The sequence below is a fragment of the Diachasma alloeum genome, unplaced genomic scaffold (assembly GCF_001412515.2).
Source record: "Diachasma alloeum isolate Michigan unplaced genomic scaffold, Dall2.0 Dall_scaffold_00200, whole genome shotgun sequence".
Taxonomy (NCBI): domain Eukaryota; kingdom Metazoa; phylum Arthropoda; class Insecta; order Hymenoptera; family Braconidae; genus Diachasma; species Diachasma alloeum.
In genome coordinates, this window is record NW_021680365.1 from 1248203 (window position 1) to 1272042 (window position 23840).

General features: G+C 40.7%; 2 protein-coding genes across 4 annotated transcripts; one reads left to right on the forward strand and one right to left on the reverse strand.

Annotated features, from left to right (window-relative positions):
* Positions 1–488: 488 nt before the first annotated feature.
* Positions 489–13732, forward strand: LOC107035749 (CCR4-NOT transcription complex subunit 1). The gene is made up of 5 exons (XM_015253315.1): positions 489–1199; positions 1705–1917; positions 3118–5477; positions 7506–11954; positions 12978–13732. The coding sequence occupies exons 1-5, from the start codon at positions 1098–1100 to the stop codon at positions 13054–13056; spliced, it is 7203 nt and encodes a 2400-aa protein (XP_015108801.1). The 5' UTR covers positions 489–1097; the 3' UTR covers positions 13057–13732.
* LOC107035750 (pyruvate dehydrogenase phosphatase regulatory subunit, mitochondrial) lies at positions 13491–22924 on the reverse strand. Of its 3 annotated transcripts, none has more exons than XR_001460757.1 (9): positions 22885–22924; positions 22708–22796; positions 22153–22616; positions 20826–21153; positions 19726–20115; positions 18443–18709; positions 17048–17698; positions 15382–16176; positions 13491–15305 (listed from the first exon to the last, which is right to left on the reverse strand). XR_001460757.1 is itself a non-coding variant. In XM_015253316.1 (8 exons), the coding sequence occupies exons 3-8, from the start codon at positions 22593–22595 to the stop codon at positions 15586–15588; spliced, it is 2670 nt and encodes an 889-aa protein (XP_015108802.1). In that variant the 5' UTR covers positions 22596–22616; positions 22708–22796; positions 22885–22924; the 3' UTR covers positions 13491–15585. The 3 variants fall into 3 exon arrangements, 1 of the variants encoding a protein (XP_015108802.1); XR_001460756.1 differs by having other exon boundaries at positions 13491–14836; positions 14913–16176; XM_015253316.1 differs by having other exon boundaries at positions 13491–16176.
* Positions 22925–23840: the final 916 nt, after the last annotated feature.

The window sequence follows — 23840 nt, forward strand, 5'->3', positions numbered from 1 at the left end:
AAATAATAGAAAGTTTGCAATTCAGTGAATATCTCCGAATCTAAAAGAGCTATCAAAAATCACATGAAGACCTTTTCTCTTCATCTCGCTCTGTTCTACAAAAAAGGTCTTGACAAAATTTCTACTATCTTCTCTAGATTTCGAGAAATCCTCCAAAGCCAATTCGCAATCGCAACGTAGATGTGGGAGCCATCAGTGGTCTCTAAACTAACTGTTGCTGGGGGTCAACCAATGAGATCAAGGGGAACCAAGTGGTCTCATTGGTTGACCCCTATCATTGGTTCGCTCCCAGTGATTTCATTGGTCAGCCCCCAAGAGTAGTTAGTTTGGACCCATTTGGTGGCTCTCACATCTATATCGCGAATTACCTCCCAAAAATTCCCCCATTAGGGACTTTTTCCGTGGGTCAACACTGGCCCGCACACTCCGTAAAAATATCCCCAACCGCGCATTGCGAACTCCCCCCAAGATTCACCCACCAACGCGACGCATTATGTGTGTGTCAGTGTGCCTCTGTGTTTTAACGGAAAAGAATCCAAAAAATCCGCAAAAAATTACAAAGAAGTCTGTTCCAACCCCACAAACTTTCCATTGTTAACCCAAAAATCCGAAATAATCGAAACCCCTTATTGATTCGGACCACAACCTGGTGATCAAAGATCGGGCGAAAAAAATAGCGTCCCAATCAAAAACGGATGAGCGCGTGCTGGGCCGAGTGTTGCCGAGTGCTCGCGTAGAAAAAGTTTTTGTCTCAAGCGAAAAAAAGAAAAGTTGCAAGTGGTGACTAAATTTCTCTCGGTCCGTGCATTCAAACCCCCAAAAACATTAATTTCCCCCCTTTAGGCCTTCAATCACCGAGAAAAAAGGAAGAATCCAGGGTTTTTCGTGGATTTCGCGATGTTGCGTTGAGGCGTTGGACCATTTGTTTGACGAGAAATCAACAATTATTAAAATATATTGATCCCGATGTTGGTCGTAGAGTTGTGCAAATGTAGTTTTCATGCTTATGAAGAGGAGAGAATACCGGGAGGCAAGTCGTGGATACCGAAGAAAGCTTCAAATCCGTTTGAAGCTTTCGAGGTCGGATTCATGGAACTATGAACCTGGACTCGTTATCTTTTACTTTGTCACAAATAAGTTATTTGGTTGCTAATTTGAATAAGAAAAATTATCGTGGCAGTGCCGAGGAGATAACATTCGTGAGTACACATGATTTTTGTTAATTAATTTTGTGTTAATTTAACAATTGAGATTAATGGAATGGGGAGGGGTACAATGGGCGACGTTCAATTGTCAATAACTCGAGATTGGCAGAGTGAAATTGAAAAACTTTCCTCTCATTTCAAAGGATTTTTTTAGTCTTCAAAATGAGCTCTGACTCGCCCGAATCGCATCGTTTGATCAAGAGATATTGATGATTGAAGATTCATTCTACCTCGCCTTCTCCCAAAAAGAACCATTTTCAATCGGCAATAACTAGATATCGACAGAGTGAAATTCAAAAAATTTTCTTTCGTTTTGAAGGATTTTTATCAGAGTTCAAAATGAGCCTCGATTCGTGGAAATCGGATCGTTCAGTCAGAAGATATTGACGATTCAACATATTGAGGCTCATTTTATCTCATTCTTCTCTATCTGCGGAATTGAATGGTTGGGAGACCTTGATGGAATTTCATCAACCGAAAATCATGTTTTTGATTCCAGTTGGTACGTTGGAAAGGTCTTGAGGCGAACAGACACTTGCTGCGCTGTTTGTTCTCTTACGTTGACTTTTCAACGGGCGAACCTCCTAGCACGAGCTCCAAGGATTATTACCAAGTGCACCTTCTCAGGCAGGAGTGCAACAATCTGCTGGGGAAACCACTGCTCATATCTAACCTCACTTACGCTATTGATCATCCGCTGCATCAGCAGAAGGTAGTTTCGTCATTGTTTGTTTTTGTCTGTTTGTTTGGGAAAAGAAAGGAATTTTTATGTTTTGTTTTCTTCGAGGAAATGATTTAGGGGTTTTAAACAATGAAACTTGCATTATGTCTGGGGATTAAAATTTAATGTTGGGAATATTGAATTATCCTGAACGAGGGAATTTTAGGGAATATCTCAACAGGTGTTTTTTTCTGGAGAATTTTATTGGCTATCAGGAAGGTCTGTTTACATTTTGATCTGGTTTGACTACATTTCAATAATAAACATTTATTATTGTGAAGAATTTTGGATTTGTCTCAAGAAAGAGTAATGCCGAAGGGAAAATGCTGAGAGACTTTCTTCAGTTAAAGACATTTACAAAAAATGTCTCTTAACATTTGGGAAACGAAAGGAATTTTCATTTTTAGTTATTTTTTTAATTTTTTAAATGTATTTTTTTTAAAATGATTTAGGATATCTGGCGATTAAAATTTTTTTCTGGAGAATTTTATTGGCTACAAGGACGGTCTCTTAACATTTTGTTCTGAATTGACTACATTTCAATAAGAACAATTTAATATTGTTATCAATTTTGGATTTATCTCAAGAAAAGAGTGATGTTTGAAAGAAAATGTTGAGAGACTTTCTTCAGCTAAAGACACTGACATTTTTTCATTTTTTTGAGGAAATGAAAAACAATTTTCTCGCAATGACTTGCCTATCAGTAATGTTTTATCCACACACATCACGATTAATGGAAATTCACTATTCAATGCTCTTTTTTCTCTATAATAAATAAAATAAATAATGGAACATGAAAGGAACATAAAATGTCGATAAAATTCAGTAGCGAAGTGGTAAAGCGATTTAACTTTTCAGAAATATCTCCTAATCTAAGGAAGATATCGAAATTTTCATAATAACTGTTTTTGTAGCTCTCAATGAGTCCAACAAAAAAGCTTATAACAAAAATTAAGCTATCTGCCTTAGATTCCTCGATATTTACTGAAAACTGCCAATAGTCAAAATCGACTCCAACCGTTTTACCGCTTCGCTACTAAATCAGCGCTAGGATCATTCTTCGAAGAAAAAAAAAATGCAAGGAAAAAACGCTACTAGGAAAAACTGGGGGGGGGGGGAATATCGGGAAAGACTTCCCGAGGAAAACCCAAACAACTCCAACTCCGGAGAATCCTCTAAAATTGTTTTCAGACGCTCACACCATCGCCAAAGTTTTTTCCCCACCTCCGCCGAGTGCTGAACCTCACTCTCGTCCAGGAAGTGGTGTTCGCCCTAACCCTCCGTCACTCGTCGTCCTCGGAGCTCCGTCAGCTCGCCCTCGAGGACCTCCGCAAGCAGCTCCCCGAGCTGATAAAAAACTACACAAACTCGGAGAACCCAAGCAAGCAGCAGGAAGAGGGTCTCCACGACTCGTCCCCCGAGGTCCTCCACCTGATCCTCTCCCAGACCCTCGACCCCAAGAGCTCCCTGAACCTCTCCCCCGACTCCCTCGAGAAATTCCTGAAAAACTTACGTCGTGATTTTCCCCGCGAGCTCGTCCCAGTGGTGCTTGCACCACTCATCTACCCAAACGAGGGTGAAACCCCCCAGATCCACAACAACTTCGTAATGGCAGGTAGCCAGATGGACAATAGTTCCCTGGTAGAGCTGATAATGGAGTTGGGCTATGGCTTCACAGCGAGTGTTGACGAGTGTCGAGGAGCCCTGGCGAACCTGGGGGCAAGAGAGATCTCCCCATTGGCAGCAGCAAGAGTGCTAGCGCACATGGCACGCACCTGCACTGGTCTCGACGATGCTGGAGGTCTGCAGGCCTTCTGGGGCAACACCCCAGGCAGCGCAGAGTCCAGCAAGGACAAGTCCTCAGACGGCAGCAGCCCCACCACCTGGAACATCGAGGTCTTCATCCAAACCCTGAAGGACATCCAGTCGACCCTCTCGTGGAACGAAGTGATCGTCAAGCTGGACCACGTTGAGTTCCACATAAAAGATCGACAGGGCCTCAATCTCCTGATCACAGGTCTTCGTCTTGGTCTGCAGCACCAGGGTTACCCCCTAGACATGTTCCCAGTGGAGCTGTTCTACCGACACTGGGACAACGTGGAGGCGCAGTTCTCCCTGATCCAGCAGATCCTGAAGAATCCAGACATATTCTGCTTCGCTGATTACCCCTATCACTCTGTGACTGTCGACGTTCTGAAGTCAGCACCAGAGGGGGACAGCAAGGAGGCGCAAACCTGGAGGTCCCTCAACGTCGTTGAACTCCTCCTGCACATGGCTGAGAGGGGCCTCTACGGCCCTGTGCAGGAGATCTTCAAATGGCCAATCCAGAATTGTCCTGATGTCCTCGTTCTCGCTCTACTGCAGATCAATCCACCCCTGACGATTCTCAGGCAAGAGCTGCTGGGCACACTGATGCCAATCTTCCTGGGGAATCACCCCAACTCAGCAGTCATTCTCCATCACGCCTGGCACGTCAACAACACCAAGATCAAGACTATAATCATGCACTCGATGGCTGAGTGGTACTTCAGGGGGGATCACGACCAGACGAGGTTGTCGAGGATTCTGGATGTGGCGCAGGACTTGAAAGCCTTGTCGACACTTCTCAATGCCCAGACATTTTCATTCGTCATCGATCTCGCGTGTCTGGCGTCACGACGGGAATACCTGAAGCTTGAGAAGTGGTTGACTGATAAAATCCGTGATCATGGCGAGTGTTTTGTGGCTGCGACTGTCAAGTTCCTGCAGAGGAGGTGCCCCCAGGTGATGGGGGCTAGTATGAAGGAGGACTCGAGCCTTCCAAAAGCCAGTCAACTGCCGCAGGAAACATTGACAACGATTTTAGTTTGCCTCCAGAGTTGTGCGGCGAACGTTTCCCCTGAGTGTTCAGAGGCCATCATGACGATGGTCCAGAACTGCAGTCTGATGCTGCAGAAAGGGGCTATGAACAGGCCTCCACCGCCTGGTGTGGGAGTCCTTCGTCATCCAGCACTGGACCCCTTCAACCCCACGAAGTTGACGAATCCCTTGTTCTCGTCGAAACCGGTGGACACAATTGGGAATATAAGCTCTAGTCTGGCGTCAATGGGGATAGCCCCCTCGTCGTCGTCGTTCAATCTCCCTGGAGCTCTCGGGCCCCTCGTCTCAGCCCCAGGATCACCTTCGAGACTGATGGGGCCCTCTCCCAACCAATTCCCAATGCTTCCGATCTCATCTCAACTGCACTCAGGACCTGTGGGCACTCAGGGACCTGCTGTCCTCCCAGGGTCCTCCACCATTGGTGCTCTAGCTCGTCTGGTGCCACCCTCGGGCATCGAGAAGACCAGGGTCGCAGAGACTTCCAACCTATTCCCTGACATGGCGCAAAACGTGTCGAAGGAGATTGAGGATGAGGCCAACAGCTACTTCCAGAGGATCTACAATCATCCGCCGCATCCCACGTTGTCCATCGACGAGGTCCTCGACATGCTGAAGAAGTTCCAGGATGCTGGGACTAAGAGGGAACGAGAGGTCTTCAACTGCATGCTCAGGAATCTCTTTGAGGAGTACAGGTGAGGGGCAGTTTGCTGTTATTTCAGTAATGGTGGCCGAATTATTGGACAACCCTAGAGCAATAAAAGTTGTTCTAAAAATAGTGATAGTTGCTAAAGTATCGAAATATGGGCTGGAGAGTGTTGTTCATTAGGAATTATAGTTCCAGTGAAATTTCATGGAACTTCGTCATTGAAAATTCAGAATTTTGGGGAAAAATGAATCGAAACCGCAAAGTTCAGTTGAATTATTCCGCTATAAGTAGTAAAAATTAAGAAGATTGTGATAAATATGTTCTTTAATTTTATATCGATGGAAAAACTAGCGTCATTTAGTATTGAATATTCATGTTTTCATTGAATATTCCAGTAAGTTGGGGATTTCTCGTCTTTCTGCTGCTCAGAAATTTGTAATTCCGTTGAATTTTCTGTGAAACATGAAGTTTCATGATGGTTTCTACTTTAAGGATGTTCCACACCCTTTTAGCCAAAATTGACGTTGTTTTCATTTTTCTGGCAAATTATCGATGGGAGTGACGTGAAAAAATATAACGATTTTGTGGTTTGTCATTCTTTAATGGCTCACGAAGTTGCGTAGTGGAGCGATAATTTTCATGCGTTTTTTCTACAGTTTTGTGATTCTTTTTAAAAGTTTAGAGAAAACACAGGAAAATGTTCGCACCACCTTAAAATTTCGTCAGTCATTAAATAATGACAAAACGCAAAAACGTTATATTTTTTCACGTCAATCCCATCATAAGTTTGCCAGAAAAATTAATAAAACGTGAATTTTGGCAGAAAGGGTGTGGAACATCCTTAAATACCATTCAATATCACGCTCTTGAAAATGGCTAGTCATTTGTCCATGCAATTTCAATTTTTTTCCAATAGTAAATAATTTTTTTTAAGGCCCGGGTGTACTATCTTTTGAACGTTATCTCAATTTTTTTTTTCGTCTTTCATCTGAAACTGTCAATTAAGTCCTGCATCATGCAGAAGTTTTGAAAAATTATGAATGAATAATCAAAAAAAAAGTAGAAACAAATTTTAATTTTTTCAAAGAGCATTTTTAATTTATATTCAGAATAAGTTGAATAACAAGAAATTGAAAAATGTATCTGATTTATGGTGATAAATGGCGCCGGTCACCCAATGTCATGCCGGGGGAAGACTGATTTTGTAAATCTTTTCCCACACTGCACAGAGACATTCATTACGGAAAAGGCTCTTTGAAAAAAGTTGTAATATTTTGGAGAATTTTTTAATCACACTTTTATCACATAAAAATGGCAGATGACTACATACCACTGTTTTGAAAACTGAGATACCCAGCTGTCACTTCCCATGAGGAGTTAGTGTTTTGTTATCCAGCATGGAAAATAACAGCTAATAGATAATTTGCCACAGCGAATCACATATTTGTAATTTCTACTTTTTTCAACTCATTCTGAATCTCAATTAAAAACGCTCTTTGAAAAAGTACAGAATTTGTTCACATATTTGTAATTTCCACTTTTTTCAACTCATTCTGAATCTCAATTAAAAACGCTCTTTGAAAAAGTTTAGAACTTGTTCACATATTTGTAATTTCCACTTTTTTCAACTCATTCTGAATCTCAATTAAAAACGCTCTTTGAAAAAGTACAGAATTTTTTCACATATTTGTAATTTCCACTTTCTTCAACTCATTCTGAATCTCAATTAAAAACGCTCTTTGAAAAAGTTCAGAATTTTTTCAATTTTTTTGTTATCAATCTATCATAATTTTTGGGAATTTCTACATGATGTACCACTCAATTGTCAATTTTGGTTTACTGAAGATAAAAAAAATCCAGATAGCATTCGAAAGATAGTACACCCGAGCCTTAAACCTTGAAAATTGAATAATTTTTTTTACAGATTGAATTGAATTACACTCTGCAGAGAACATTGACTACTAGCATTCTATTAACCCATTCCTCAGACTGAGGAATGGTTTAATAATGATTGATAAACCCTAATTTGAACACTGAATAATATAATATTCTGAATTTGCTTATCCCTGTGCAGGTTCTTCCCCCAGTACCCTGACAAAGAGCTCCACATAACCGCCGAGTTATTCGGTGGGATAATCGAGCGCGGGCTGGTGAACAGCTACATGACCCTCGGCCTGGCGCTTCGCTTCGTCCTGGATGCCCTGAGAAAGCCCGAGGGCAGTAAAATGTATTATTTCGGCGTGGCTGCCCTGGACAGATTCAAAGGCCGCCTCAAGGAGTACCAAACCTACTGCGAGCACGTTAGAGCAATCCAGCACTTCACCGAGTTCCCAGATCACCTGATCGAGTACATAGAGTACGGTCTCCAGGGCCAGGAGCCCCCGCACAGGCCGCAGGGTGCAGTGCTCCCCAAGAATCTGGCTGCCATCCTGGCCCCAGCCACAACCACCTACAAGACAATTACAACGACAACAATAACGACTAGCACCACTCAAGTTAAATCCACAACAACAGCAACAACATCGCTATCAGCAAGACCATCGATAGCCAATGCCACGAACATAGACACTCTCCTCGTCGCCACTGACAAAGAGGAGAAGATAACGTCCCCTCCTGAGACCCTCCAGGACAAAACAGCCTTCATCTTCAATAATCTGAGTCAGTTGAATCTCCAGCAAAAGTGCGATGAGATCAAGGAGATCGTCACCGAGGAGTACTGGCCCTGGATGGCGCAGTATCTCGTGATGAAGAGAGCAAGCATAGAGTTGAACTTTCATGCACTTTACTCCAACTTTCTCGACTGTCTGAAAGCCCCAGAGATCAATAAAATGGTCACCAGGGAGACCTTCAGGAACATCAAGGTTCTGCTGAGGAGTGACAAGGGCATTGCCAACTTCTCCGATCGTTCCCTCCTGAAGAACCTGGGCCACTGGCTGGGGATGCTGACCCTAGGACGCAACAAACCAATTCTCCAAATTGACATTGACCTCAAGAGCCTCCTGGTCGAAGCTTACCACAAGGGCCAGCAGGAGCTCCTCTACGTCGTTCCATTTGTAGCCAAAGTCCTGGAGAGTTGCGCCAAAAGCCGAGTCTTTCGACCCCCCAATCCCTGGACGATGGCGATAATGAATGTTCTAGCAGAGCTCCACCAAGAGCCCGATCTCAAACTCAACTTGAAATTCGAGATCGAGGTTTTGTGCAAGAATTTGAGTATTGATGTTGCTGAGTTGAAGCCAGCGGTGTACCTGAAGGATCCGGAGAAGCTGAGGAACCTGGAGTACCAGTTGTCGCAGCCCAACAAGAAGGCAGAAGCTGCGTCGACTCAGCAGGCGCCCCAGACGGCCATGGAGGAGCTCGCGGGGACAACAGCCCCAGGTACTATTATCCCTCAGCCCCCTCAGCCCGCCAACACCACCCCATCGCTGCCCACAGGCCCCCCAGAGCCTCGATTCAACTACATGGACATCAGTGTCACCAGCATCTCCAACATAGCCCAGCACATAACGATCAACAATCAGCTGTCTCTCTTCCAGGCTCACCCTCACCTCAAGCAGTTCGTGAGGCCAGCGGTTGAACGGGCCATTCAGGAGTGGATTCACCCGGTGGTCGATCGCTCCATAAAGATTGCCCTCACCACTAGCGAACAAATTGTTCGCAAAGACTTTGCTCTTGACCCTGAAGAAGTCAGGATGCGATCCGCTGCGAGGCACATGGTGAGGAACTTGACAGCTGGAATGGCGATGATCACCTGCAGGGATCAGATACTGGCCTCCATCAGCACGAATCTGAAGAATGCTTTCCTCGCTGCTATGGTTGGATCAACACCACAGCAGAAGGAGGTCGCAGAGCAAGCAGCCAATGTCGTTGCAGCTGATAATATGGAGTTGGCTTGTGCCTTCGTCCAGAAGACAGCCATCGAGAAGGCCATGCCTGAGATGGATAAGAGGTTGCTGAATGAGATGGAGCTGAGGAAGATTGCCAGGCAGGAGGGGAGAAGGTACTTTGATCCTCTGGCGAAGTATCAGGCTGAGAGAATGCCTGAGCAGATCAGATTGAAGACTGGGGGAGTGACTCCTCAGCAGATGGCAGTCTACGAGGAGTTTGCGAGGAATATCCCAGGGTTTTTGCCACTATCGGAGAGGGACACTCAAGCTCTATTCATCCCTAAACCGATAGCAGAGCCAACTGTGCAGACTTCTTTTCCGACTAATCCTGGGGTTGCCATTGCCACTCCTCAGCAAGTGGCTGTTTATGCAGCTGTCAATAATGACGAGATTGGATCGATGCTCGAGAAACTCGCTGGGGAGGTCGAGATGCTGATTACTGCCATGGGACCTACAGCACCACCTCCGCAGCATGCAGCGCTGCACAGTCTTCTTGAGTCGATTATTCTGACGAGGAGGTCCAGGGACGCTGGGGCTGCGATGGCCCTGCTCAAGAAGGCCGTTGAGGGACTTCTGGATGGGCCCACTATCTCCAGTGGCGTCATCGATGCTGAGATCATTCTGAGGTATCGGGAGGTGCATCTCAGGATTCTCAAGTGTCTTCAGGATCCTAGGGCTTATGGCATGCAGTGGACCAACAAACATTCGACGAGGTGCTTGACTGAGTGCAGGGATGAGTTCAGATACAACTTCGAAGCTGTCGACTGCCTGATAAGATCCCACCTGGTGAGCTTCCCCCAATTCGACATTGCCCTCGCCCAAGCGATGGACGCAGGCAACGCCATGGCGACAGCCTTCGCAATGCAGCTGGTGCAGCTGTACCTAATCGACGAACGACAAACGACCCACGTAACCGAGTCCGACCTCTACAACACCATCGAGATCCTGGCGCGAATGACCCAGCACCGAGCCCCTCCCGACGGTATTTCCCTCTTCAGATTAACCAATCTGATCGAGTCCCTTCGAGCGAACCAGGACCCCGGAGTGCTGGCCGATCGTCCCCCAGCAGGGCCCACAGCCCACATTCACTCTGGCATTCACCAGGTGCGAGCCAGAGACTTCGACGATCCCCCAGGTCTCATGGAGAAGACCGAGTACCTCCTGAGGGAATGGGTCCAGATGCATCACAGTCCAACTCACGCTCGTGACCCCACCAAAGCCTTCGGCATCTTCGTCCACCAGATGAACATCCACGGAATCCTGAAGACAGACGACCTCATCACGAGATTCTTCAAACTCAGCACGCAGATGTGCGTGGACCTGTGTTATCGAGCACTTGCTGAGACCAACGCAGCCCCATCGGTGATCAGAGCCAAGTGCTTCCACACTCTTGACGCCTTCGTCCGTCTCGTTGCTCTTCTCGTCAAGCACTCAGGGGACACCACCAACACCCACACGAAGATAAACCTCCTGAACAAAGTACTGGGGATCGTGGCTGGGGTTCTCCTTCAGGACCACGAGTTGAGGGGAACTGACTTCCAACAGCTTCCATACCACAGAATCTTTATCATGCTGTTTCTGGAGCTTTGTGCACCTGAGCCTGTCCTCGAGGCAGTCAATTTCCAGGTGTTAACAGCCTACTGTCACACTCTCCACATCTTGAGGCCTGCCAAGGCGCCAGGGTTCTGCTACGCCTGGCTGGAGCTGGTCTCCCACAGGGTCTTCATCGGGAGAATGCTGGCGATAACCCCTCAGCAGAAGGGCTGGGGTCCCTACGCCCAGCTGCTCATCGATCTCTTCAAGTATCTTGCCCCCTACCTGAGGAATGCTGAGCTAGCTAAACCTGTGACTCTGCTTTACAAAGGGACTCTGAGAGTTCTTCTGGTGCTGCTGCACGATTTTCCGGAGTTCCTCTGCGATTATCATTATGGATTCTGCGATGTTATCCCTCCCAACTGCATTCAGATGAGGAACTTGATACTCAGCGCTTTCCCCAGGAACATGAGACTGCCTGATCCATTCACACCTAATTTGAAGGTGGATATGCTGCAGGAGATTGCTCATGCGCCCAGGGTGCTGACGAATTTTGCGTCTATGATTCAACCGCCGAGTTTTAAGAAGGAGTTGGACTCTTATCTGAAGGCCAGGGCTCCTGTCACCTTTCTGTCTGAGTTGAGGAGCAATTTGCAGGTGTCTCAGGAGCCTGGGATGAGGTACAATATTCTGTTGATGAATGCTCTTGTGCTGTATGTGGGGACTCAGGCCATTGCCTTCATCAGGAACAAGGGGCATACACCCAACATGTCGACCATTGCGCATTCTGCTCATATGGATATCTTCCAGAATCTTGCGGTCGATCTCGATACTGAGGGGAGGTATCTGTTTTTGAATGCCATTGCCAATCAGCTGAGGTATCCCAATAGCCATACGCATTACTTCAGCTGCACGCTGCTGTATCTTTTCGCCGAGGCCAATACTGAGGCTATTCAGGAGCAGATCACCAGGGTTCTGCTGGAGAGGCTCATTGTTAATAGACCACATCCTTGGGGACTGCTTATTACCTTTATTGAACTTATTAAGAATAGGAATTATAAGTTCTGGGATCATGAGTTCGTGCATTGCGCACCGGAAATTGAAAAGTAAGTTTTTATTAATTTTGTATTTAGTATTTTGAGTATTTTGGGTTTATCGATAGCCGAGTATTAAAAACAGCCCCCGAAGTTGTTTTGGATTTATGGATATTCAAGGATTTTAATTCTTTTGGGCCGGGTTTGGGTCAGCTGCGGTAAACATGGCCCAAAAGAATTTAAATAGTAGAAAATATGGGGTTGGGGACGTCTGTTTCATTTGAATGATATCCAAGTATTTTTTACAGCTTGGTATAGACTATACTGTGGATTCAGCCATTTTCAATTGTTGCAGTTGTTGATTAAATTGTGCGAGACAAATTTGAAAAAAAAAATCATGAAGGTTTAGTGGCATTCAAATTACATTTTGCACACGATTATGATTTTTTAAACATTTGTTGTTTATGAATAAATGATTAAAATTGTTAAAATTTTCGGACATCTTATTTTTTTAGGCATAAAATCGATTTCTGGTAAAATTCTGAATATGAAGAAATTTGTTACGATTCCGAACCAGTGATTTTTATGGTGGAAAATTGATTGTTTATAAATTATTTATACAAAATGCTCTGAATTTTCCAAAAGTGCAATTTTTTAATCATTTTTTCATCCTTCTTCCAAAAGTAAACTTTTCATTTTTTTCAGATTTTTAAAATGTTGAATAGCGGTTCAATATCGAGATTCACATTCAGACCTGCAGAGTTTAAATAATAAAATCATTGTAAAATGCCCGGAAACTTAGGGTCAAGTGGGGCTCAAATGAAAATTCTATTTCTAAGGTTTAGAATTTTTTTTTTGCAAATTTGGTAACTAATGAAGAAAAAGATTAACAATTGATAAATTAATAATCAAAAAATGTGTTTATAAAAAAGTTTCCAAAACAAAACCAATTGTTTTCAAAATGTCGAAGAAAACTCCGCAAAATGTCATGATGAAGTTCAATTGGTATATCATTGCACCACTTCACAACGGACCTAATAAGTCAATTAATTGTTAATGAATTCAGCCAAACTCATCGTCATTTTCATTTTTCAGACTATTTGAATCAGTGGCAAGATCCTGCATGGTGCAGAAACAAGTTCAGCCAACGCCAGAGCCAGAGATGCCCGAGTGATAAGACGTTTTGACATTAGTTATTTTCCACTTACACTTAACCAATTATTTTTCTTCATGTACAGCAAAAAATCGTACATAATTAATCACATGTAAAAAGAATTAATCATTAGGTGTATTATACTTTCTGGGGTTTTGAGATATATGTGAGATATATTTTTTCCTCCTATTATGATTTTTTTTTTCTGGTTCTATTTCTAAGAAATAATGAATCATAATACTACTGTTAGGTGAACACTAGGTGATTATAATGATAATGATTGATTAGATGATTAAGGTAATGATACAATTGATATGTTAATATTTTAATAAAAATGTCTCTGTAACTGTACAAAGGAGTCTGTAAAACTCGAAAGCATGGGATAATATTAATGCAGAGTAGTCGTAGAATCGTGTCCTTGGAGGGATTGTCGATGAATGAAGTTTGCAAATAACTGAGGGGCTTTTGTATTGCAAGTATATTTGAGTACAAAATATCACAAAATTCTAGTTGACAATACTCATCTCCACGAAGATTATTAATTACAGCGATGTATAAATAACAAAGACAATGGTGTTCAATAGAGTATACATTGATAGTTATAAAATATCATTATTTTTTTTCTTCTCTTACATTAGTTTCTGGAGGATATTCCATTACTGTATTTACTGGCAATAAACTGCACAATTTACTAAAATTCGTTGATGACAGATTCGTGATATAGAGGATGATTTTTTTCGAGGGGATTTTTTGTTTTATTCTTGGGGCAAAATGGAAACAGTTACACTTTGTGTAACTTAATGTCGATTATATAAAAATTGAGCTACAAATATTTGGGTAATTTGTACAGGAGTTAATTGTTTTGGGATTAAATGAGACGAATCGTTTGATCTGGATCGATACTATTTTTTTGTCTCCTCTTTCTTCGTCGAATAGTTTTATGCATCTAAACTGACTTTGTCTGTTGACTTTTGTGTCGGTTAGTCAATTAATGTAGAAGAGATGGAATGAAATGAGTGAATTCAGTTGAAAGTCTTGAGAAATATCTTGAACTTCGGGGAAGACGACTAGATGACTCAATTTTTCTGCAGATATCTACGAAAAAATATGAAAACTTTGGAGGACATCAACAGTTTATGATGAATATCTTGGAATTCAAGGGAAGTGTCCAAAATACTTCCCTTGAATTCAAAGATATTCGTCATAAACTTTTGATGAAGTTGTGTTCACTCATCCTATTTTCCTTCTTCATCACTGAATAAACGACGAGAAAACTTCATTGAAAACATTTTCAAACCGATGTGCTTCATAAATTCTCTCGAAATGAAGCTGTCAATAATATTCTGTCACTGTTTGAAAATGTTGTTTTGATACTTCAGAGATAGTCACCATAAACTTTTTATGAAGTTGAGCTTACTCATTTTATTTTCCTTTTTCATCAGCTAAACCTTCATCAGTTAATAAATGTCAAGAACATTTTAAAAATTTTCGAACTGATGTGCTTCATAAGTTCATTCATTCATCTCGAAATGAAGCTGTCAACAATATTCCGTCAATGTTTAAAAATGTTTCGTTGATTCTTAGTCTCCTGATTCCACCCAATACCTTTCAGTCATGCGTTCAAGTTATCTCGAGTGGCATGATAAGAGTCTCGTTCAGTATCTGGGAACTTGGTCGGTAGATTCGTGTTATGAAGATTGCACTTGGCATGGTACTTGATGCCAGCCACGTCGACTTCATAATCCCCAGAGAGAACATACTCGTTAGTCACCTCCTGAGTCCTCTCCCTCTCGTCCAAATTCTGAACAAACTCGAGGCAAACTTGTGTTTTGAAGCAGTCGTTCTTTATCATCACGATGTACTCCAGACATATTTACCATAAACTTTCCATGAAGTTGAGCTCACCCATTCCATTTTCCTTCTTCATCAGTGAATAGACGACTAGAAAACTTCACTGAAAATTTTTTTAAACCGATGTGCTTCATAAATTTTCTCGAAATGAAGCAGTCAACAATATTTCGTCAATGTTTAAAAATGTTTCGTTGATTCTTAGTCTCCTGATTCCACCCAATACCTTTCAGTCATGCGTTCAAGTTATCTCGAGTGGCATGATAAGAGTCTCGTTCAGTATCTGGGAACTTGGTCGGTAGATTCGTGTTATGAAGATTGCACTTGGCATGGTACTTGATGCCAGCCACGTCGACTTCATAATCCCCAGAGAGAACATACTCGTTAGTCACCTCCTGAGTCCTCTCCCTCTCGTCCAAATTCTGAACAAACTCGAGGCAAACTTGTGTTTTGAAGCAGTCGTTCTTTATCATCACGATGTACTCCAGACATATTTACCATAAACTTTCCATGAAGTTGAGCTCACCCATTCCATTTTCCTTCTTCATCAGTGAATAGACGACTAGAAAACTTCACTGAAAATTTTTTTAAACCGATGTGCTTCATAAATTTTCTCGAAATGAAGCAGTCAACAATATTTCGTCAATGTTTAAAAATGTTTCGTTGATTCTTAGTCTCCTGATTCCACCCAATACCTTTCAGTCATGCGTTCAAGTTATCTCGAGTGGCATGATAAGAGTCTCGTTCAGTGTCTGGGAACTTGGTCGGTAGATTCGGGCTATGAAGATTGCACTTGGCATGGTACTTGATGCCAGCCACGTCGACTTCATAATCCCCAGAGAGAACATACTCGTTGGTCACCTCCTGAGTCCTCCCCCTCTCGTCCAAATTCTGAACAAACCCGAGACAGACTTGTGTTTTGAAGGTGTACCCATACCCAGTGGTCGTCGTCATCCCGCAGTACTTCCCATTCCTGTAGATGGGCTCGCCCCCCCAGCACCAGGTGTCGAAGTCAGGGTCGTGGTCGTTCAGGAGGAGCTGCACGTATTTGCGGGTCACACCCTCTTCTCGCTGCCTGAGCAGTGCGTCGCGACCGATGAAATCAATGTCTTTATCGAATTTAACTCGCCAGGATCGCCCGCACTCCAAGGGAGTCGTGAAGGTGTCCAGATCCTGCCCCCAGAATGCGTAGAATTTCTCCACTCTCAGTCCTCGTGTCGCGTAGTAACCTGCGTGCTTTATTCCGTATTTAGCACCTGCCTCAACAAGTCTTGCGTATATGTGAAGAGCGAACTGCAAAGAATAAATTTAATGGTTTTTAATCATTTTAATTGCATTTGCCTGTTAAACTCGCTGTTTTTTTTTTTTGGAAAAATGTAAATTATGACATTCATCCGAAATTTCTACAGATTTTTTATAAGATCAGGTCGATTGTAAATGAATTATTCGAGAATTTTATGGATTCATTTTCCAATTTGTTAACAATAGGAATTGCTCCTTCAAACAATCAATTAATATAAATCAAATCATTCGTCAAATCTGAAATTTCCATCTTTTTGTGTGACGATGATTAATTTTGGTCTCAGGAGTTCGAATATGGTGTTTTTTGATCATGTCCGTATGTATGTATGTAATTTTTTTTTTCAAATTTAATTTTTCGACGATCATTTAAAAAATAATCGTGAAAATCTTTTTAATTATGGCTTAAAATACTTGTTTGGATGTTTAGATCTGGATGGAGTTCGAAGATAGTGGCGATCAGATCATTTGCTTTGCAATTATAGCCTTAGAAAGCATTTGATCAAGGTTTAATCGGAATTTAGTCGGAGGTTAATCAGGGTTTATCAGGGTTCACATCAGCGTTTTTTAGGTAAAAATCAATAGATTTTGATTTTTCTATATGAGTATTCTCTTGGAATTTTTTCTATAAGAATACTTAGGCATGAATTTTCCAAGTTTTTTCACTCAGATTCTACAATGAAACACACTATAGCGGAAAAACTTGGAAAATCTATGGAAATTAATGAAATTAATTTTCATAGAATTTCTAGAGAGTTTCAATGAAACTTTCTAGCGAATCCGCAAAGTTTTTCTATTTAATATTTTCATACGTGCTGGGGATATATCTTAAGGAGGTTCAATGCAGAAGCAAAAATGCTCTCACCTCATTCGGGATATAAAGAACATATCCCAGCTCCCCAGTGTGCGTCAAGTTCATCGTTCTGACCCCATTCGCCAGGCCAACATCGAGCTCCTTGAACGTGAAAAAGGGAAAGCTCTTGGGGCTCAAGTCATCATCAGTGAGTTCAGTGAGTAACGATCTCGTAGCTGGACCCATGATGCAGATCGCAGTGTACGCTGACGTCACATCCGAGAAGGCGACTGAGCCGTCAGCAGGCAGGTGTCGACTGATCCAGTGTTTGCAGCGAGTCTGCTGGATCGTTGGGGCAATCATCATGTAATGATTGTGGGATATCCTGGCCAAGCTGCAGTCGTTCTCGTATCCTCCCCGATGATTCTGCATTCCAGTGTGGATGATGCTCCCCACGGGCACGTCGACGTCGTTGGAGCAGAGGTACTGGAGGAGATTGACGACCTCGTCTCCATTGGACCACAGGTCAATCTTCGTGAAGGACGAGTAGTCACTGAGTCCAATGGTCTCTCTGCAGGCCGCGTACTCCTTCCCCACTGGGTCGAACCAGGGGGGTTTTCCAAATGTGTTGGTGTAGGCTATTTTGTAGGTCTGCAGGCCATCGAACGGATCCACGTCGTTCTCGTCCAGTTGAAACCAGGACGGCCTCTCGTAGCCCATCACCTGGACAGTTACATTTTTTGTTTTTTTTCTGTCTTTAAGGTCTTCCAAGTTTCATTTACAATTTCGTACAGAACACACAATGGATTCAATCAGTTTCAATCATCAAATTTATCTGAATTTTTCAGATAAATTACGTAGAAAAATTTGAAAAAAAATGAGCATTCAGAATTATTTTTTTAAACATTCGCTGTTCATAAATAAATGATTGAAATTGTTTAAAATTTCGGGAATCTTATTTTTTCAGGCATGCAATCGATTTCTGGTAAAATTCTGAATATGAATAAATTTGTTGCGATTCCGAACAAATGATTTTTGTGGGGGAAAATTGATTGTTTGTAAATTATTTATAGAAAGTGGTCGTAATTTTAGAAAATTCCACTTTTTCAATTGCGTCATCAATCTTTCTCCAAAATAGCCCCCACGAATTGTTCTGTAAGTAAACTTTGTGGAAAAATATTGAATTTTATCAATTTTTTCTATAGAATAATCCCCAATAAACATTTCTATTGAAAAAAAAATGCGCAGATAAGCTATAGAATTTTCAATAGAATCGGTCGAAAATTAATAATTGAAAGTTTAATAGAAATCTAAGGGAATTTCCCAGCAAATGAACTATTTTCCCTCAAATTTATTTAAGAAAAGAACTCATTTTCAAAATCGATCAGTTCCAACACATTTTGATTCTGTCGAATTCATGTCTTGATTCTCTTAGTTATCGTAGTTGTCTAGCTCCTTGTCACCCACCTGGCCGAAGACAGCACCTGCCTCCTTGAGCTTCGAGTAGATCGGTGACATCCGGAGATTCCTCCCTGTCTTGAACTCCATGTGTGGGTATTGCAAGGCGTAGTGAGTGCTGGGAACCTCTCTCACTCGGTCTCGAAGGAACTTTCGGTTATTGTGGAGCCCCAGAAAACGAGAGACGTCTATCTCGTACATGTCCAGGGATGTTGAGCCATTTATTATGAGTTCGGCGGTTGCACGACCTACACCGCCTGCTGCTGATACTCCTATCTGCAAGGGAAGAGGTTTAGAATTGAGTAATTAATGCATCTTTTTAGTAAATGTCGAACATTTTATCAACTACAAACTGCGAAACATGTTTGATAGAAAAATTCAATAGATTTTCATTTTTTCATAGAAATTATTGGACATAAATTTTCCCATCTTTTCCTCTATATTTTTTCATATTTTTATTCATTTTTCATGATAAAATCGAGGGAAGAGGATCGAAAAATTCATGCCTCAAAGTCCTTGGAGAACAATCCCATCAGAATGATTCATATAGGAAAATCAAGATCCATAAACATTTTACTATAAAAATAAAATATCTATTAAAAAATGCGGGGGGACGTTGTATAATTTTTAATAGAATTTTCGAAAAAGATAAATAGAATCTCTCAATTCTTATAGAGTTCCAATAGAAATTCAGTGGAATTTCTTGGAGGCAACACTAGGTTTTTTTATAAACTTTCTTCATGTGATTTTCACGAGTGATAATTCAACGTGATTTCATCGATTAAAAATGGACAATATTTCAGTATATGAAGTTGTATAGAAAAATCCAATCCTATTGACTTGATTGATTGGTTGATTGAGAACATATCAGTAGCAAAGTGATAAAACGGTTTGTCTCCCAGTTGAGTTTTTGAAGAATATTTCCGAATCTAAGGGAGATAGCGAAATTTTCGTGATTACATTTGTTGTAGCTCTCAATCAACTCTACAAAAAAGGTTCTAACAATAATTGGATTATCTCCCTTAGATTCCGAGATATTCATTGAAAACTGGTCAATAGTCAAAATTGACTTGTAGCGTTTTACAACTTCGTTACTGATATCATTATATTCTATAGAAAAAGATTCTATTGAATTATTCAATAGAATCGGCCAAAAACTAATTGAAATCCAATAAAATTGTCTATGAAATTCGTTAGGTTATTCTATTAAGTTTTTTCGTGCCTGGTAATATTTGAATGCCCCTTATGAGCAAATTCGATAAATAAATTGCATGGTTTGAAAGAATACCCACCGTCTTCATCCCAGCAGCGACATAATAATTCCTAATTTCCGGAGCCTCCCCAACGATCCACTTGCAATCCGGTGAAAAAGCCTCGGGACAATTGCACAGTCTCTCGAGCTGAACATCCCCCAGCGCTGGAACCCTGTGGAGAATCTGCTCCAAGAGCACGTGGAAGTGGTCCCAGTCCTCCGGCAAAACTCTCTCCGCAATGTTCTCGGGTATTTTCCCGTCCTCGAAGGCCGGTTTCGCCATTGGCTCGAAGCCTCCAGCGAGGATTCTCCCGTCGTTCTCACGGAAATACACGTAGCCGTCTACGTCACGAATTACTGGAGTCATCGGGTCCAGTCCAGGGACAGCTTTCGTGTGGAGGTAGTAGTGCTCTACTGGGTGCAACGGTACCTTGGTGAGAGAAGACGGGCATTCATTTCTTTGAATTAATTCAGAAGACGAAGGGGATGAGTCATTCCCTCGATTTTCAATCATCAATTTTGAAAAATGCATGGACTAGTCGTTTAAATAACGATTTGCAAAATATTATCATTTCTTGAAATAATCCTTTCTTAGGATTGCTATATATCAATAAAAAAAATCCTTTTTTATTTTTTGGCGTCATATCAATTTTTGATGAAATGCAGAATTTGAACAGATTTTTCTTGCGATGAAAAAATGATTCTTAAGATAAAAAATTGGTAGATAATAAGTTACATGAAATCAATCAATTTTTGATGAAACTCAGAATTTGAACAGATTTATTGCGAGTTCGGAACAATAAATCTTAGGATAAACAATTGTTTGTTACCATATAATTTTCAAAGAATGCAATTTTTTAATCATTTTATAAATCTCCCTTCAAGAGTATACTTTCCAAATTTTTCCCCTATTAAAATGTTTCCTGAGAGTTTAAAATGAAAAATTAAATTGAGATATTCGAAGTTTAAATAATAAAATTATTGAAAAATATCTGGGAATCTAGATCAAAGAAAACAAAAATAAGTATAAAATAAAAAATAGTTAATATTATCAATAATAATAATCAATTATTAATATTTTGTGGGCACACAAAATTGTGGATTCTTTATTTTCATTAGATTTTCGTAACGTTCACTTACTTTCACATGTGGTTCACTCAATTTTCCAACATTCCTCGCCCAAAACCCCGCGCAATTGACGAAATGTTCGCAGTTTACTCCGCCCCTCGACGTCTGCACCCCACGAACTTTCCCATCTTTGGCATCAACCCCAGTTATTCGACAGTTTTCGAATAATTGGACGCCTTGTCTCTGCGCTTCCTTGATCAACGTTAAACACGTTCGATAGGGATCTGCGACTCCATCGCCCGGGATCCAAATTCCGCCGACCAGATCGTCCACTTGAATTAGGGGGCACAAGTCCTTGGCTTCCTCGGGGGTCACTAGGTGACATTCTATGTCTCTGGATCTGTTGGAGAGGACAATGAATAATTCTGAAGCTTAAAGAAATAGTCAACTAGTTCTAGAGTTCAATTGAGTCGTTTAATTCACGCACGAAAAAAAATTCGAAAAAAAACTGGCGAATTTAGATAGAAAATTTGATTGAATTTTTACTGAGCTTCTATTAAAGTATTGCGCATTTTTTTCATAGAAAATATCCAATAAAAACTATTCTATAGAAAACAACCTATGAAATTTCATCTTTCGATACTTTTCCTATAGGAACTCCCGCACATTAATTTTATAAATTTTGTGCATCCCATTTTCTCTTCCGTTCGTTAAAAGAATGAACAAAAAACTGAATTTCAGCCAAGGAATTTCTATTGAAAATATCTGAATAAAATAAGTTCTATAGAAAAATCAAATTTTACTGATTTTTTCTGCAGATTATTCACTGTTGAACAAAGCGAGCAGATAAGCCGCCGAATTTTTCCATAGAATCACCCAAAAATTGATAGAAAGTTCAATAGAAAATTCAATCGAGTTTTTATTGAAAATATCCAATAGAAACTATTCGATACAAAAAAAAGTAGAATTTCATCTTTGTATACAACCGTAACTGCTGGAATTCCTTGACGTCAATTTTGGAAATGGAAAGAAAATAAAATAAAATAAAATAGTTGAAATGAATCAAATCCAATAAAAATAGGCAAAAGTTAATGGGAAATTCTATAAAAATCCAATAGAATTTTTATTCGGAATTTTGTTAGTTTTCGGTCGATTCTATTAAAGAATTCCGCAGTATCATTGGGTTTTTTAATAGAAAATGCCCAATAAAAGCTATAAAAGCTTTTTATACTTTTTCTGTAGAATATTTTTTATTAATCTTTTCTACAAAAAACGAGTAAACTGCAGATTGTTTCGATAAAATTATCCAAAAACTGATAGAAAATTCAATAGAAGTCCACTAGAATATTCTACAGAATTCGCCAGGTTCTATAAAAAAAATTCGTACGTGTGCCCTTACACAGACTGCGCCTTCATCCTCCTGAACGCCGTCATCCTGTCCCTCGTCCTGGCCAAGGACAGGCTTCCACACTGCTTCCAGCCAGTGGGAAGTCCCTTGCTCTCCAGCTCCTTATAAAGAGAAATACTGTCCTGGGTCAGTTTAACTTGTGCCAAGCTCGGTTTGAAGGCACCAACTAGCCCAGATGCATGCCAAGTCGTACCCTCGCCCATGCGTCCACTCTCCAGAATAATCGTGCGTGAACCCCATCCCATCACCGCCAGGTGATAAGCCACAGCTGCCCCCATGACCCCACCCCCACAAATCACCACTTGAGCATCTTCAGGGAGTGGAGGATCACTTGTTGATGCTATCGCTCTGCATTTTGCGGCGAATATGTGCCGAGGGGATTTGATAAATCCCCAGGACAGTGAGAGCTTCTCCAGGTGAACAGACCTCCACATTTTTATAATTTATTTCAGTATCTAAAAGGGAAAAATAAACTTGTGTTGGGTTAAATATTCAATGGAGATTAATTCGAATTGTTATTGCACAGGGAAAGTCTTTCAAACTCACCTTTGAGGTTATTCATTACGTGTATCGCATCAACAAGACGTCTTATCACATTTTTTGCGCTTGATTATTGTCATTCGGTGAAGTGGGGACTGAAAATCAGAGATGAATCGATGGGGAGAGAGTTTTTGGAAAATTCATTGAGAGAAAATGCGAGGGAATTGTATTTTCTGCACATACCGTACCGTTGTTATCGTTGGATCCATGTTATGGTCACGTGTCATGTTTACTGCCTTGTGCAGGTCAGGAATTATCGGGACTATGAGAACATATGAAAATTTTGAAGAAAACTTTTTTGTCGCTCTCATTTTTCTCTGGAAAAATTACGTCAGTTTTCTCTAGATTCTTTAATTTTTTTATTAATTTCGGAAGGACTGAACTTTGAAAAGAATTGAAGGGAAAATGTAGTTTTTTCTGTAAAAGCCGTCTATGGGGATTTTATTAACATTCTGTTTTATTTCATAAAAAAGAGTCGATGAATTATATTTTTTTAATGATTTCTAAAAGTTTTTTCCGCTGTTCTTTTTCTCTAAAAGTACTTGTAGGAGGATTTTATTAAAACAGTTTATTTGTTTTTTTATGCAAAAGGGTCAATAAATTTTAATTTTTTAAATAACATCTTGGGAATGAATTTCCTAAGTTTTGTCTTCTCATTAGATAATTCGTGACCTAGAATGCTTAAAAAAAAAATCCCAATGGAAAAAGTTGATATCCAAGAAGAAACATTTATTGCATTTTATCTATTTTGTAGAATAGAGAAATTAATAGATCAAAATTCTACCAAATTTCTATTGGAGTTTTATGAGAATTCCATTAAAAGTACCATTTATTATTTAATTTGATGCACTAATGTTGATAAATTTGAACTTTTCCTCATAAATTCTTGGGCATAAATTTCTCGTTATTTCCTGTTTATTAACAGGTTTGGAAAAATTATGCCCGAAAATTTTTACAGAAAAAAATCTCAATGAAATAATAAATTATCCAGGAAAATCAGCATCTATTAACTTTTTTATGATTGTAATATAAATTTCAATAGAATACAACAGAAACCGCTGCAGAACAAGAATTTCCATAAAATTTGAATAGAATCCCCATAGAACTCCAATCGTTACTCCAAGTGTTCTCATTTTGAA